This window comes from Canis aureus, chromosome 6 (genome assembly GCF_053574225.1).
Source record: "Canis aureus isolate CA01 chromosome 6, VMU_Caureus_v.1.0, whole genome shotgun sequence".
Taxonomy (NCBI): Eukaryota; Metazoa; Chordata; class Mammalia; order Carnivora; family Canidae; genus Canis; species Canis aureus.
In genome coordinates, this window is record NC_135616.1 from 37,487,215 (window position 1) to 37,501,147 (window position 13,933).

Genomic DNA, 13,933 nt, shown 5'->3' on the forward strand with positions numbered 1-13,933 from the left:
AGGACTCTCCTCTCGGCATTCTAGAAAGGCCGTGTTGAACCCCTCCAATAACTGGGAGCTCACGGCCTCACAAGGGACCTCGGTCCTCTTGCAGATGACGGTAGATGCTAGAAGTTACTGTCCCGGCTCGGACATCCAGCTACCCCTGGAATCTCTCTCCTGCTCCGAATCGGCAAGACTTTCAGTAAAATCCTCCCTCTCCCTGAGGGAGCTTTAGGAGTCCCAAGGTCTGTTCTAATGTTTCTCTCAAGCCTTCCTCCCCAGGTTAGGACTCACGTGGTTCTCAGTCCTCAGTGGCCTCATTCTCCAACCTTAGGGTCCGAGGGAGCAGGCCGTGCCTGGCAGGGCTCCACGGAACATACCACCCAGCCAGACTAGTGGACATTTCACTCACCTGAGTTTAGGAGCCCCCTGGGCTCAGGGCCATACCTACCCTCTCCTCATGTTTGCCTCCAGCCTTTAGTGGACACCAACCCCCAGAATGAGGACCCAGGGAGCCAAGGACTCTGGAGCTGAGTGACATCTTGACCTGGCCTTGTGTTTCCTGCACTGGGCCATGAGAACCCCCAAGCCCTCAGCCATGAGCTTGGGCCTCTCAAAGCTCAGGGTATCCAGGGAACATTTTGCTTTTACTAAAAGATTCTTGGGAAAAGACAAGTTACGGAACTAGCAAGTAGTTCCAGATGATTATTTTCATATTAAGACAGAGGCATATAGATATTGTGTGGAATGTAGATGCATGAATCTCAAAGCCAAAACCTGCAACTACAGAATTTTACACTACGGGAAGGTTGTTTCAGGCAATTTTTTTTTTTAAAGTTCAGTCTCCATTCCCCAACTGACTGACCCTCCCCACCCCACCCGCTGCCATTGCAGAAGGGTGTTTGGGTGGGAAACTTGGAGCTGCTGTGGTGTACTCACTTCCCATTGTTACCAGAGGTGAGAAAGTGGGGACCAGGGTAGGGGAGTGATGAGCCCGAGGTGGCACAGCATGGAGGAGTCTGGAGACCCCCATCAGTTCGTTCCTCTGTATGAAGAAATGCTGCATGTGGTTTATCAGAAAGCTTGCCATGGCAAGAAAGGGGATTGCACACAAAAAAGGGGATGTACACATGAGGGGAACCCTGGGTTATCCAAAAAACGCAGTGCAAAAAACTATTTTATTCCAAGAGTCTGTGCTCTGGCTTAAGCACAGAAGGGGCTCAGGTGAAAAGGGAGAAGTCCAGCTCCCCTGCCAGGAAACCAGAGAAAGGCGGCAAGGAAGGCAGGTGCAACAGGACCAGCGGGAGGCCGCTATGAACACCATGGTGGGGAACTCGTAGGTCTGGCGGTGTTGCAATGGTCACCCACCCCATGACTTCTTGCTCACACACCACAGACCTGCATGCGCACACATGCACACACATACATTTTGCACTCAGGCTCACAGATGCCCAAAAACTTCTGATCAAACAGTGCCTTGCACATCTGGAAGGTGGGAGACACTGAGGAATTAAGTTCGGGCCTCCCCACTCGGAACCACCACCGACACCTGACATAAGCTTTAGGATGAGGACGTCAACCTGAACCAGCAAATGCAATAAGCAAGGCTTTCTCTTCCTCACATCACTGCCCTTCCAATGACTAATTAAGGGTCAAAGGTTTGTGGTGTGGCTCTTTTTTTGTTTTTGTTTTTGTTTTTCCTAAAGATGTCTTTGGCATCATTGTAAGTGCATGACATCCAATCATCAAATCGTTTTTTTTGTTTTGTTTTGTTTTTCTGTGAACGCCTAGCCATTGACTTGTTATTGGTCACCTCTCACAGAAGTGCAACTCTCAATAATTTCATCAAGTCAATTAATACTGTTTAATAAATAGGCCAGAAAACTTAGCTGAGAATTTTTCTCGGTGGGGTGCAGTGTGCGACCAGAGTTATGGAAGATCGTCCTTTGAATCATTAAGGCAAACTCTGTTGTGTCATTTTACAGAAAGCAATCACATTTTTAAAAAAAATTATAAATAGGAAAACTTCCAAAGTTTTCCCACAGATAGACAACAGGGAAATTGAAGCACCAAAGGAAAAAGGGGGTGGGGGGAGGAAAAAGGAAAGAAAGAGAAACAAAAAGAACCAAAACAAAACACAACCTCCCCACCCCCCACAACCCATTTGCATCGAGTTCTTCTCCATCATACAGTTCTCAAGATCTTGGGATATTTTACAATGTACAACTCCACACTGCAGCCAAGTGAGAAAACAAAAAGAACCAGTTGCCTGAAAAACTGAGTTTATAAGAAGTCATTACCTTTACAAAGTAAAAACAAAAGCCCCAACACTACTGGATTCCAATGTGTTCATTTTTCCATGTTTTCTTTTTAAAGTGCGGGTCAGCCCCAATCCCTTGGCCGATGGAGGGGAACGTGGGCATGTTGGCGGATGGGTCCCAGAAGCAAGTGTCAGAGACGGAGACGGGCATCAAAGAGGCAGCTGCCCAGAACGATGGCATCTGAAGACAAGAGGGTGTCAGAAGCAATTCCCTCTGGATGAAATGGTATCTGGTGGGCTGCCGAGTCAGCGTTCTCCTCTGGGGAGCTGGGAGGGGGACAGAGTCTGTGGTCTTCTCTGGCCTTTTTGTTTGTGTGTGTGTGTGTGTGTGTGTGTGTGTGTGTGTGTGTGTGTGTATGCGTGTTTGCTTGGGAAGAAGCCAAGGAGATACAAAGAGCAGAAGTCTCTTGTGCCCACAGCTCCTGGACTGGGGACCCTGGGCCTGGATTGGGGACACCGGGCTGCTGAGACACGAAGGCCAACTCAGCAAGAGAAGGGAGGGAGGGGCAGGAAAGGGGAGAGAACAGGAAGGCACAGGGCCAGGATAGCCTTCCTCCTCCTCAGAACCTGCCACCAGCTCAGGTACCAGGGAGAGTGCACGGGCAGCACTAATTCACAGCACCCTGCAAACCCACCCTGGAGCCAGGGCTCTGCCTCTTGCCACTGCCACTGCTGCCACCACTGCGGGAAGCCAAGCACCCCAGCTTCCTCCCCGATGGAGGAGGGAGGGGTTGAGGGTGCTCAAACAGAGCAAAGGAGGCAATCCCCAGCCATCCCAAAGCCTCGAGAAACCCACAACAAACATAAACCCTGGCGAACCAGGTGTTTTGTCTGTTTCCAGGAATCAGGGTGGAGGGGGCCATCCGTAGGTGGCGCCCATTCCCTTCTATGCTGGCCCCAGGAGCCCCAGGAGTCCCAGCTGTACAGCCCTCAAGGAGGGCGGGTGTCATTCCCAGGGCACCGACACACACAGAGGTGGGGAGAATCCGGACTTCCCCAAAGCTGCTCTGGATGAGCCACACCTGGGCTCCTCTGTGTCACCACTCCCCCCTCTAGTCTGGCCAGGTTGCCCACCTGTGCTAACAGAGAGGTGGATGTGATAAAACCAAATGCAGTGAGACAGACGTTTTCACCAGGCCTCAGGAGCACAAAGCTCCTACCTTCTCAGGGACTCCTTGTGGAGTGACTGGTATGTCAGGTGTGGGTGGGTTCGATGGGAGGGGAATGGAATTAGCAGCCCTCCTTCCTAGCAGGGTGGGAGGGTTGGTGGGGGGAGGGGGCCCTGGCCTGTCTGAGGTCATGGGACGTGAGGGAGGGACTGGTGGGTGGGACTCCAGGAGGAGGCATCCCTGCCAACAGGGCATTTCCCATGAGGATCCCGGGATGGCTGGAGACTAGAAAAGTGACCCAGCAGAGTGGGATCGGTAGGGATTGTGCCACAGGGCTTCGGCTCAGGGAGGGAGCGCACCTCACCCCTGCTCCAGGCCATGTGCCTGCAGCCAAGCTCTCTCCCTCCGTTTAGCCCCCTCCCCCTGCAGCTCCACAGTGCTCCTGGGCACCTGGGCTGTGGCCTCCTGGCAGCACCGGCCCCTGTGAGTTTCTGTGTGACAGCAGAGAGCCAGCCAAGTGGAGGCCCTCTGGAGGAGGTGTCCCTGTCAGACACTGCCCGAGGGGGAGCAGGAGGCAGCAGGACGCCTGCCAATACCACTGTGGCTGATACTATACTTCCCACGTTTCCTCTGTGATTTGAAGGAAAAAGTTCAGAGCCCTGGGTAGGGGCGCAGGGGAGGCCTGGCAGACAGGGGCCAGGGCCGCTGGTGAGGTGCACCGGGACCTGCTAGTTGTCGGCTTCATGCAGACCACGTGGCTGAGGCTGGTGAGCCTGGGGAGGGCGAAGGCCAGCAGGCCGCCTGCGTTCCTCTTGGCCTCCAGCTGCACGCACCCAACAGCTTCACCTGCTGTCTCCTCGAACTGCCACTCGAGCTCCTGCAGGCTCAGCACACCCTTGGGCGCCGCCAGGAAGTGCTTGGCAGGGCTGGGGTCCAGGAGGCGCAGGGCTGCCCTGCCCAGGTGGCCACCCACCTCGTCTAGCGCCATGAAGGTTGCCCTCTTGGGCACCAGGCCCAGGGGCCGGAAGAGCAGGCTGGCGGCCCTCTAGGCAGTGGGCTTGCGACCACAGCAGGCGCTTGATGTGGCGGCGCAGGTGGTCAGAGCACGTGAAGCTCTTGTAGCAGAACTCGCACTGGTAGGGCCGCATACCTGTGTGGATGCGCATGTGGTTCTTGAGGTCGTACTTGTGCACGAACTTGGTGTTGCAATGGATGCACAGGTAGGGCCGCTCCCCCGTGTGCTTCTGGATGTGGATTTTCAGCTTGTCCTGCCTGCAACACACAGCCTACAGTCAGTGCCTGCGGAAGGCTAGGGGCCGCCCCTCTGCCTCCTCCCCGCCTACCACCTACCCTGCCCTTACCCTGGAACCTGTTGCAGCTCACCTCGGCCGCAGCGTCCAGCTCCAGGAATGGGAGCCAGGCCAGGACTGACTTGTACCGCCTGCCTCCCGGCAACAGTCTTCCTGCCCATTGGCCCCTTGCTCCCGGCCACCCCACTCCACCTGGCCCCATCCCATCCTGGCCCCCCGGCTGTTGAGATCTGTCTGTCCTCAGCACTAATCTGGGAGCCTATGGAAGCCAGGCACACCTCGCTCAAGTCTCCTGCTCTGTGGTTTCTCAACCCGAGCTGTGGGCTCTTCCCTTTGTCTGCAGAGAATTTCAGGGTTTACAAAAGAGCCAGGTGCGACAAGAATGCAGCCTAATCTAGGGCAAAGCTTTTCAGGATTTAAGTGCTATTATTCAGAGGGAAGGTATGGTGTAAAGGTGAGGCTCCCATGGAGCTTTCAGGGCCTCTGCTCCAGCGGCAGAGCTACCTCGCACGTGCTGAATGACCACAGGCAAGTGACTTAACCTCTCTGCACAGAGCTGAATTTAGCATTAGACATCTGTTCCTATTGTCCGGGGCTGATGCAGAGAAGCTGGTGGGTTCGTGTCAAACTAGATTCAACACGCTTCCTGGTGATCCTGAAAGGAAAACTGACATCACAGGGTTGCCTTCCTAAAGACTGAGCACTATACATGCCGGGTAAAGGAGCCTTCCAGGCTGGCTGAGGTGGAGTCACACCTGCCGCAAAACCCTCCTCTCAGGGCTCCCTCTGCAGCCCTCCCAAACCAGGCCTCGCAGGCCAGCAAGCTCTGTGTCCCGTCTCCTACCTCCTCCCCGCAGGTAGAGCATCTGCCTGTCATTTTCTGCTGGGATTTGAGGTCGGAGAGGATGAGGAGCCCAGGCATCTGCCCTAAAATGGCCAGATTTAATCCGTGCTCCCATATAATCCTGGGGCCTGGGGCTGAGGAGCAGTTCCTGCTCTTCTGGCATCTCCCAGCCGCTAGAGGTCTCACTGGCTCTCATTCCTGGATGGTTCCCTAGGGCCGGCTGGAGGGAAAAGGAGGTTCTCCGGTACACTGGTGGGGCGGTGGGGGGAGGCACTCCTTCCTCCTGGGCTCCCAGGAAGGCACAAGGGCACTGGAAGATGGAGATAGGGTGGGAAGTAGGACGGGCAAGGAGGAGGAAGTGAATGCTGCTGTCTGAAGCCAGTGGGTGTCCCCACACACCAGACCCCCCTCCTCTGTCCCCGCTCCTCCCACAACCCCCCAGCTGCGCCTAGGCTGCGCAGTGCCCTGCTGTGACACCTCATGCTCCCTTCCCCAGCCAGCATACAGTCCTTGTGGTATCTATAACCCCCATTCCATCCCAGTGATGGGGGGTTTGAACGGGAGGCAGCCTTAGAGAGCATCCGGGCGGGTGGGTCCCAAACTTGAGCGGGCATGAGAAGGGCCTGATGAAGCAGCACGCTGGGCCCCACTCCCAGAGACCCTGACTCAGGTGGTGGGAGGTGCAGGTGGGAGAGGGAAGAGAACCTGCATTCCTAACACGTCGATCATGCACCACTCTAAGAATCACCTTTGCTGGCAGGCAAACCAGGGTCCCGGGAGGGGAACTGGCCAAGGTCACCCAAGGGGAGTCAAGGCAGAGCTGAGACTAGAACTCGGGCCTCATTCTGTAACACTGTAGAAGAGGGATGTGTAGTGCCATTTGTAGCTCAAGAGCAGTGCTGCTTAGTCGTGAGGGATCTTCAAGGCTCTTGGGGAAATGCTGATGCTAAGTGGTCAGCTGGGGGCACTTGCTGGCTGTGGGACTTGCATCCTCCCTAGGGCCTGGTGGAGGGTTCAGTGTGGAGGCATCAGTGGACATTAAGTATATCACCTCATTCAATCCTCCCATGACCTAATAAGATGGGTATTTTTTCAAAATCACTATTGCACACAATTAGTAATATTGCTGTTGAGGGCCACCCTCAACTAATGGACAATGCAAATGGTAAAGCTTCAGATCTTACAGGCCTACTATAAATATCTGGCACTCCTCCCAAGCTTTTCATGAGAACATGCAAAATAAGTCACATTTTAGCAGCACTTAACTGAAGTGTGTAAGAAGTGCTGAGAAGGTGGCTATCACTTCCTTTTATTGAGCATCTGCTATGGGCAGATAAATACACTGCTTCAATGACCCTGGAAAGGTTGTTACTCAGAGGCAAGTTATGGTGTAGGGGTGGGGCCACCACTGGGAGTCTGGGAGCCCTTACTGTAGCTGCAGACCCACCTCTAACTTCCTGGGTAACCTTAGGCAAGGTACTTAATTTCTCTGTGCAGAACTGAACCTAGGGCCAGACATCAGTTCCTATTTCCAGGACTTGACGAGAGAATCTAGATTCAGATGAGTTAGATTCCACATCCTTAGAATCATTTCCTCACTTAGAGGAAGAGTTGAGGCTCAGAGCAATCAAGCAGCTTTCCCAGAGGTATCCAAGGGATACCCACAAGGGGCAATGGGGCCTGGGGAGCAATCTGGAGTGTGGTTTATTCGCAAACTATTCTGAGGCTGAGAAAGGTAGATATTCAAACCAGGGATCCCCTGCCTGTGGCCTATGAGGGCTGCCTCAGAAAGTGCAGACCAGAACCATCAAAACAGCGCATTTGCAGGAGGAGCTTTCAGCGTCTGGGGCCAGAAGACTGGGGCATACTGTGGGAGGAGCTCAGCCCTGGGCAGGAGCCTGCTGTCCCTAACAGAGACATTAGGGTCTTTGGTGGGAGCAGCCTGGAGGGTTAGTAGAGCTACAAAGCCCATGGTAAGTCAGTCCTGCGAAAAAACCGTAGAGATCATCGAGTCTACCGGGATCACATTAATATGCTCCGATTCACAGTCTGGGCCAAGGGCCTAGTCACCTGCATTGTTAGCAATACCCTTACCAGGACCTTGAAAATCCTGATTTCATTCAACTCCTTAAAACTCTCCAGATGAGAAAAGGAAGGACAGAGAGGGAGGGCCTGTCTCAGGTCTCACCTCCTTCTCACTCCTGTCATGACCTGGGCATGTGGATATAATGCACAGGTGCATTGGGAGAGTCTGGCCTGGAGGCCAGGCATACTCCAAGAACTGGGCCAGGTCCCTGGGTGCCCTGGGCCTCAGTTTCCTGACCTGTAAATTGGGGGGCTGGGCTGCGCCGCTTTGACCAGCAGTGTTCTGTGAGTGTTTGTGTCGGGGTAATGGGCTTCCACTGAGTCTCCTTCTGTATTATGGCCATTCTACCCCCCACTTCCTCACGAATCTGCCTGGTGTGTGGAGGAGGCATGAGTTTAGATGGAAAATGTCCTAGCTTGAATCTCAGGAGCTGAATCTTTCGTCACTTCCATTCGGGACTGGACATCCACTGGTCCCACAAAAAGTCTCCAAGGCTGCCCCCTGTGTGATGTGCTAACTTCGTCATTGGCGTGGTTGGAAGGCCCTTACAAGCTAACCCTTCCAGTGACTAAATGAGTAAGTTGAGGGGACCTCCGGGGACTGCAGTCAACACTACTGCGTTACTTGAAAGCGGCCAGGAAAGTAGATCCGCGTGTTCTTGCCCTGCACACCAGTTCTTGGAGTTAAGTATCTGAGGTGATGGATGTGTGAATGGTGCACCACCTCGTTAGCGTGGCATCATGACTTCTACACCTTAAACTTCTATGTGCTTTGTGAATTATAGCTCAATGAAGCTGGAAAAAAAAGGTCACCCCCCCCTTGCTAGCCCACACCCCCACAGTACTGCCCCTGCGCCCAGCATGGGTCCGCTGTTCCCCTCGTGGGCCATGCTCCAGTCACAGCTCTGTCTCTGAACACTTGCTGACCTGAGCTGGGCTTCCAGAACTTCCTTCCTCCAGGGCAGAGCCTGCCATGTTATGAAGCAGATGCCTCCGTCCCGTTCTGTGCAGATCTTGTGTTTGGACTCCAGTGCTCCATCTCTGGGGTCCCACCAGGGCCCAAGCCCAGGTGCCAGCATGTGTGCTCCTTCCTCCCCAGCTGTGAACCCCTGTTCCACCCCCGCCTCCTCCCTGCACCTCTTTCTCAGTTTACTTTTGCCAACTGCACTGCCTGAAATGTCTCCCACTCCTCATCCTCCACCCCTCACCCTTCAAGGTCAAATTCAAGAGCACTCCTCTATAGACCTTTCCCTGTCTGCCCGCATCTTATCTTTTGCTCTCACCTTCCAGAGCACCCAGGTCCTGAATACTGCCCCCTAAGCTAGGTTACTGGGGGGCAAGGAGGGAGCAACAGAAGACAATGTGTCACAGCATCCCCTTCTCCTGTCCCCAAAGGACCGCGGGGTGTGTCGGCATTGTCCCACCCCCCCCATTGGGCATGAGCTCTGGGAGCCAAGCTTCTGCAGCGGCATCGTCTGTGGCCCCTGCTCCAGCCCATGGGCACTCTTGGTGGCTGGGGATATTGCACAGAGGCTGCCTCTGCCACTCTTATTTCCCATGCATGCTATTTCCAGGGCAGGGGCCATCACACATGCTGTTCCCCTTAGCTGCCCCGAGTCCCTGCAGAGCCACTGCCCTGCCCCTGGTTCCTGCAGCCCTGTCTCCTTGGAAGCCTGGGCAGCAGGGCAATGTAGGAGGAGACCGGCCCCAACTGCCGAGATAAGGAGCCACGGCTCTCAGTACTAATCATGAGTGGGGTGAGGCGCTGGCTGTCCCCCAGGCAGTCACACCTTATCTCACCTGAGCCCATGGAGTTGGCCCATCATTGTCATGAGGAAATGGGGACAGAGAGGCTGCATAATGTGTCCAAAGCTTCTCTTGACCATGGGCAATATATGGATGGAGTCATGGGCCTGGGAACAGCCATAAGAAGCACCTCCTCGGGATCCCTGGGTGGCACAGCGGTTTGGCGCCTGCCTTTGGCCCAGGGCGCGATCCTGGAGACCCGGGATCGAATCCCACGTTGGGCTCCCGGTGCATGGAGCCTGCTTCTCCCTCTGCCTATGTCTCTGCCTCTCTCTCTCTCTCTCTCTCTCTCTCTCTCTGTGTGACTATCATAAATAAAAATAAAAAATTAAAAAAAAAAAAAAAAAAGAAGAAGCACCTCCTCCAAGCCCTGCACATTACAGGTGGGGACCTGAGGTTCAGAGAGGTAAGGAGGCCAACGTCACACCAGGCCCCAAACCTGGGTGTCCTGATTAACCCTCTGGTGCTCCTTCCAAGGTGCCAATGTCCACCGAGCCCCCTCTCCCCCGTGTAGCAGCACTTAGCATGTGCCGGCCACTGGCTTACTCAGCCCTCACTCAGTCTGCGGCTCCAAAAGTACCAGACCTGCTTGGATGAGAGCCTGTTGGATGCTTCTGCATTCCCCATGATTAGTGCGCCACACAGAGCGTGCAGTGGGGGCACACAGCACCTTGGTCAACTGACCAATGACCCACAGTGCAGGATCAGTTCTCAGAACTCCCCAGTGCGCTCTGATTCACCCTGGTTCCCTTGTCTGCCATTCGCCTCAACTCTGCACTAGGGATGAGCCCAGGCTGCACATGCCCAAGCCTGGATCTGCATTCCCCCTTCTGGCCCAGGGAGCTCATTGTGGGAAAGATGTGCCAGTCCGTGTGAGCTCATCCCCGCCCCCCCACTCCGAGTAAAGGAGAGGGCTGCGGGGTCCTGCCTGGGGTCCCCAGCTTCCACTAGGGCTCCCAATCCTGCGAACACCTTCCCAGCACCATCTGCCCACACTCCTTGGGATAACCTGATGGTCTGAGACAAACCCTCTCCCAGGTGCCACTGCTAATGACATTGCATTATCTTAATAAAGTCCCTGGGGCTGCCAGGAGTGGGAGGGCCAACAGGAAAACACAGGCAACAGGCAGCAGCTGGGCTCTTGGGCTGGTCTAGACAGCAGACCACTGCGGGCTCCTGGAGCAACCAGCACGGGGCTCACACTGGTAGCAGGTGTTGGAGGCGAAGCCTTAAGACTTAATGGGGTGGAGGCCCACTGGAGAATGGTAAAGTCCCAGAGAGGGAGGCCCAGGATGCCAGAGGACTCCAAGCCATTGTGGGGTGACCAGAGCTAGGAGGGGACAGCCACAGAAATGCAGTCTGGCTGAGGTCTTTGAGGGCCTGCCTCAGTCCAGGGGTGTTCTCTACCTGGAACAGTCAGCGGTAGGACAATGGTCCCCAGGGCTGAGTGATGTCCAGTGCCATCTCAGAGGTGAGGGTCTGATGCCAAAGAGGGAGCAGCACCATGGTGGAGAAGGCCCTCCTCTCTCTTCTTAGAGAACCATGGAATGAGAGCTACAGGCAGGGCTTTTGGGGCAGAATGGGCTCTGTAGGGAGGACCCCCAACCCCTCCACCACTGCTGCCAAAGTGGTCAGCCAGGATGGCCCCACCGGGCATGGACATGCAGGGAATTGGCATCTGAGGCCCTAACTCAGAGCCTGAGCCAAAAGGCCACTTCACAGGAGAAGGGTGGGCTGCTCTGACTTCCCCCGGGGTGATGGCAGGTGGGGTCAGCATCAAGGAGAGGGGAAGACAGGCCTGACCCGAGAGCGGAAGCTCAGCTGTGTTTAAGGAAAGAAAGGGAAACTAGTGTCCAAGAAGAGGCATTGAGGGCAGCGGGTCCCATCTCCCTGAGCCTCTGGGGGGGCAGGTCCCCAGGAGCGGTGTGGGCCTCTCAAGGGAGGCTGGGAGTTCAGAGTCAAGGAGGCAGCAGGGAGGGCGGGGAGGTGTTCTGGGTGGTGGTGCAGGAAGTCAGCCACCCAGAAGGTCCCCATGGAAAGGTGCAAGGGGACTCAACCCCTGGGGGTGAGGTATGAGAAACCCAACAAGGACAGGCCAGGGGACAGAAAGAATCCTTGCAGGGCGGCTCTCGGAGGGGGCGAGAGGGAAGCATGGGGCTGGCTGCCCTGCAGAATGTGACAGGGAGGGCTGGAGGCAGACAGTCGCAGCAGCCCATGGTGCCGGTGCCAGTGCCGGTACTGGGATCAAGTTCCCAGAGTCCCTTGTGTGAGGAGGCCAGAAGAAGGTCCAGCTTCCCCCCACTTTGGGGTGCCTATGCTTCTGGGAAACAGGTGGGGGGGGCAAGAGCAACTCTGATTTCTCTCAGCTGGGTCAGGGTCCAGTGGGAACTGGGTGAGGGGAGGCACTGAAGGGGGCAGGAATACAGCTGCTTCAGACAGGGGTGAGGGGCAGATGGCTGTCACTGACATGAGCAGGAGCAACCAGGAGAGGGAGGGCAGATGCCGCCTGAACTACCCCACAGGCTGATCTGGAGGGAGGGCTGGGAGGCTGCAGGCACAGAGGCCCCCCCTACGTTATCATCAGGAATGTGCTGGGGCTCAGCGGTTTAGCACCTGCCTTTGGCTCAGGGCGTGATCCTGGAGTCCCTGGATGAGTCCCACATTGGACTCCCCATAGGGAGCCTGCTTCTCCCTCTGCTTGTGGCTCTGCCTCTCTCTGTGTGTCTCTCATGAATAAATAAACAAAATCCTTAAAAAAAAAAAAAAAAAAAAAAAGGGAATGTGCTGGGAGGTCTGCCCAATCCAGGAGGTCTGCTCACAGGACGTTCTTGTGTCAGGAGAAGTCTGTCTTGAGCATTCTCCCTAGGGAAGGCAGGGCCCACGGACTAGGGTAGCCTGCACAGAAGGCTGTTGGTGGGAAAGCCCTGAAGGGAAGGGATCCAGGGTGCTGGGCATCCCCCTGAAGCCCCAGGCAGGCCTGGGACCCTCTGAAGGCAGAGGTGTCCCGGAGTCGGCCATCTGGGGAGGGAACAGGTATGGGAAATTAGGGGCGTGGACCCCGGCTGGTAGGAGGAGGGGGTGCTCTGGCTGACCTGGGGCCTGGCTTTGCTGGATCTGGCCTGTGCAGAGTGTTCCTTGTCTTTGCAGTCATTCCCGGGGGACAGGGCTGGGAGTCACAGGCTGGAGATGGGTGAACGGTACTCAAACGTGGCTCATGCCCTCATTTATCTCCCTAATATCATCACTGTGCTTCTGTCACACCCTGTTCAGTTTTCTGGCCTGGCCTGCGGGGCTCAGGTGAATTCAGGAGAAGGCGGTGCTGTGGTAGTGGTGGGGGGTCATTGGCGTGGCAGGGCCACCTCATGTCCCAGTGGAGGTGAATCCCAGAACCTAGGGTCTGGCTGCTATGAGGCAATAACAGGAGCAGAGTGCCCTGAGGTCAGCACTGTGGGAAAGAAGGGGACAAACCTGGGTTGTGGGGGGCCCTGCCCCCCTGTACCTGGAGACTCCCTCTGCTGTCAGCCCAAAGCATCTGGGGGATACTCTGTTTGGGGTTTCCCCTCTCAGAAAGAGCTGTGGCCCCAAGGCCACCTTTGAAACCATCAGTTTCAGGGGAGCCTGCAGAGCTACTCTAGCAATGCCACTGTCACTGGAACAGATCTCTGATACCCTTCTCTGGAAACTTCAAATAGAGCTTTGAAGCCACCCAAGATTGTGGGTCTCATTACTTCATAGTATAGACTCATCTTATGTTTTTCCCCCCCAAAAAAAGTACTGTCCCTGATTTGCTATTCAGCTTGACTCAAAAAAAGTGTCACTCCATCCTCAAAGGCCAAAGCTTGGGCCCACCAAGGAAAATCAAAAGAATGAGTTCGCAGCAATTCCCAAAGAGAACTTTCCAAGAGGATGTGAAGTCCTGGCAGCGTCACTGGCACAAGTGTGGGTCTCGAACCAAGTTCTTTGCCAGGGCCGGTGGCAATGTGGGGGAAGGAACCTGGCCTGGCAAGTCATGGTCTCAGGGCAGGTGTCCACCAGGCTCCGTCTACACAGAAATGACCGAGCCCTGATGCAACACCACTCACCAGAGCTTTCTCCTCTGTCGGAGTGGCTGGGAGGCTCGGCCTCACACCAGCGACCATAAACAGTACCAACAGACCGTATTTTCCCAAAATAAGGCCCAACAAAACCGAGCAGGGAAACAAAGCGGAGCCCACATTGTCCCACTAATCAGTCTGGAACCCAAGAGCTGCAGTGCAGGGAAGGCCCATAACACACGCTTGCTGATGGGCAAGGAGTCTGTGAAAGATGAAAGGTTTGCGATATACCGAGTTCAAATCTCAAATGTTATCACCACACCACACCGAGTCCACCCTCTTCCTAACACAGACATTCAAGGAGAAGAACATAAAAAGAGGATTGGATCTAAAGGATCCGATCCAAGAGGGGATCAAGAGCACTGCAGGAGTCTCTGTAGTCT

General features: G+C 55.2%; 1 protein-coding gene across 2 annotated transcripts in view; it reads right to left on the reverse strand.

Annotated features, from left to right (window-relative positions):
- Positions 1-1,835: 1,835 nt before the first annotated feature.
- The window catches only part of LOC144315729 (uncharacterized), a 48,846-nt gene continuing 36,748 nt past the window's right edge, over positions 1,836-13,933 (reverse strand). The window contains exons 2-3 of one of the 2 annotated variants that reach the window (XM_077900700.1): positions 4,562-4,683; positions 1,836-2,569 (exon numbers count right to left, since the gene is read on the reverse strand). In XM_077900700.1, the coding sequence (XP_077756826.1) occupies positions 2,313-2,569; positions 4,562-4,683 (379 nt within the window). In that variant the 3' untranslated portion in view covers positions 1,836-2,312. Of the gene's footprint in view, positions 4,684-13,933 lie in introns of both variants that reach the window. The other variant, XM_077900699.1, reaches the window with a different exon arrangement.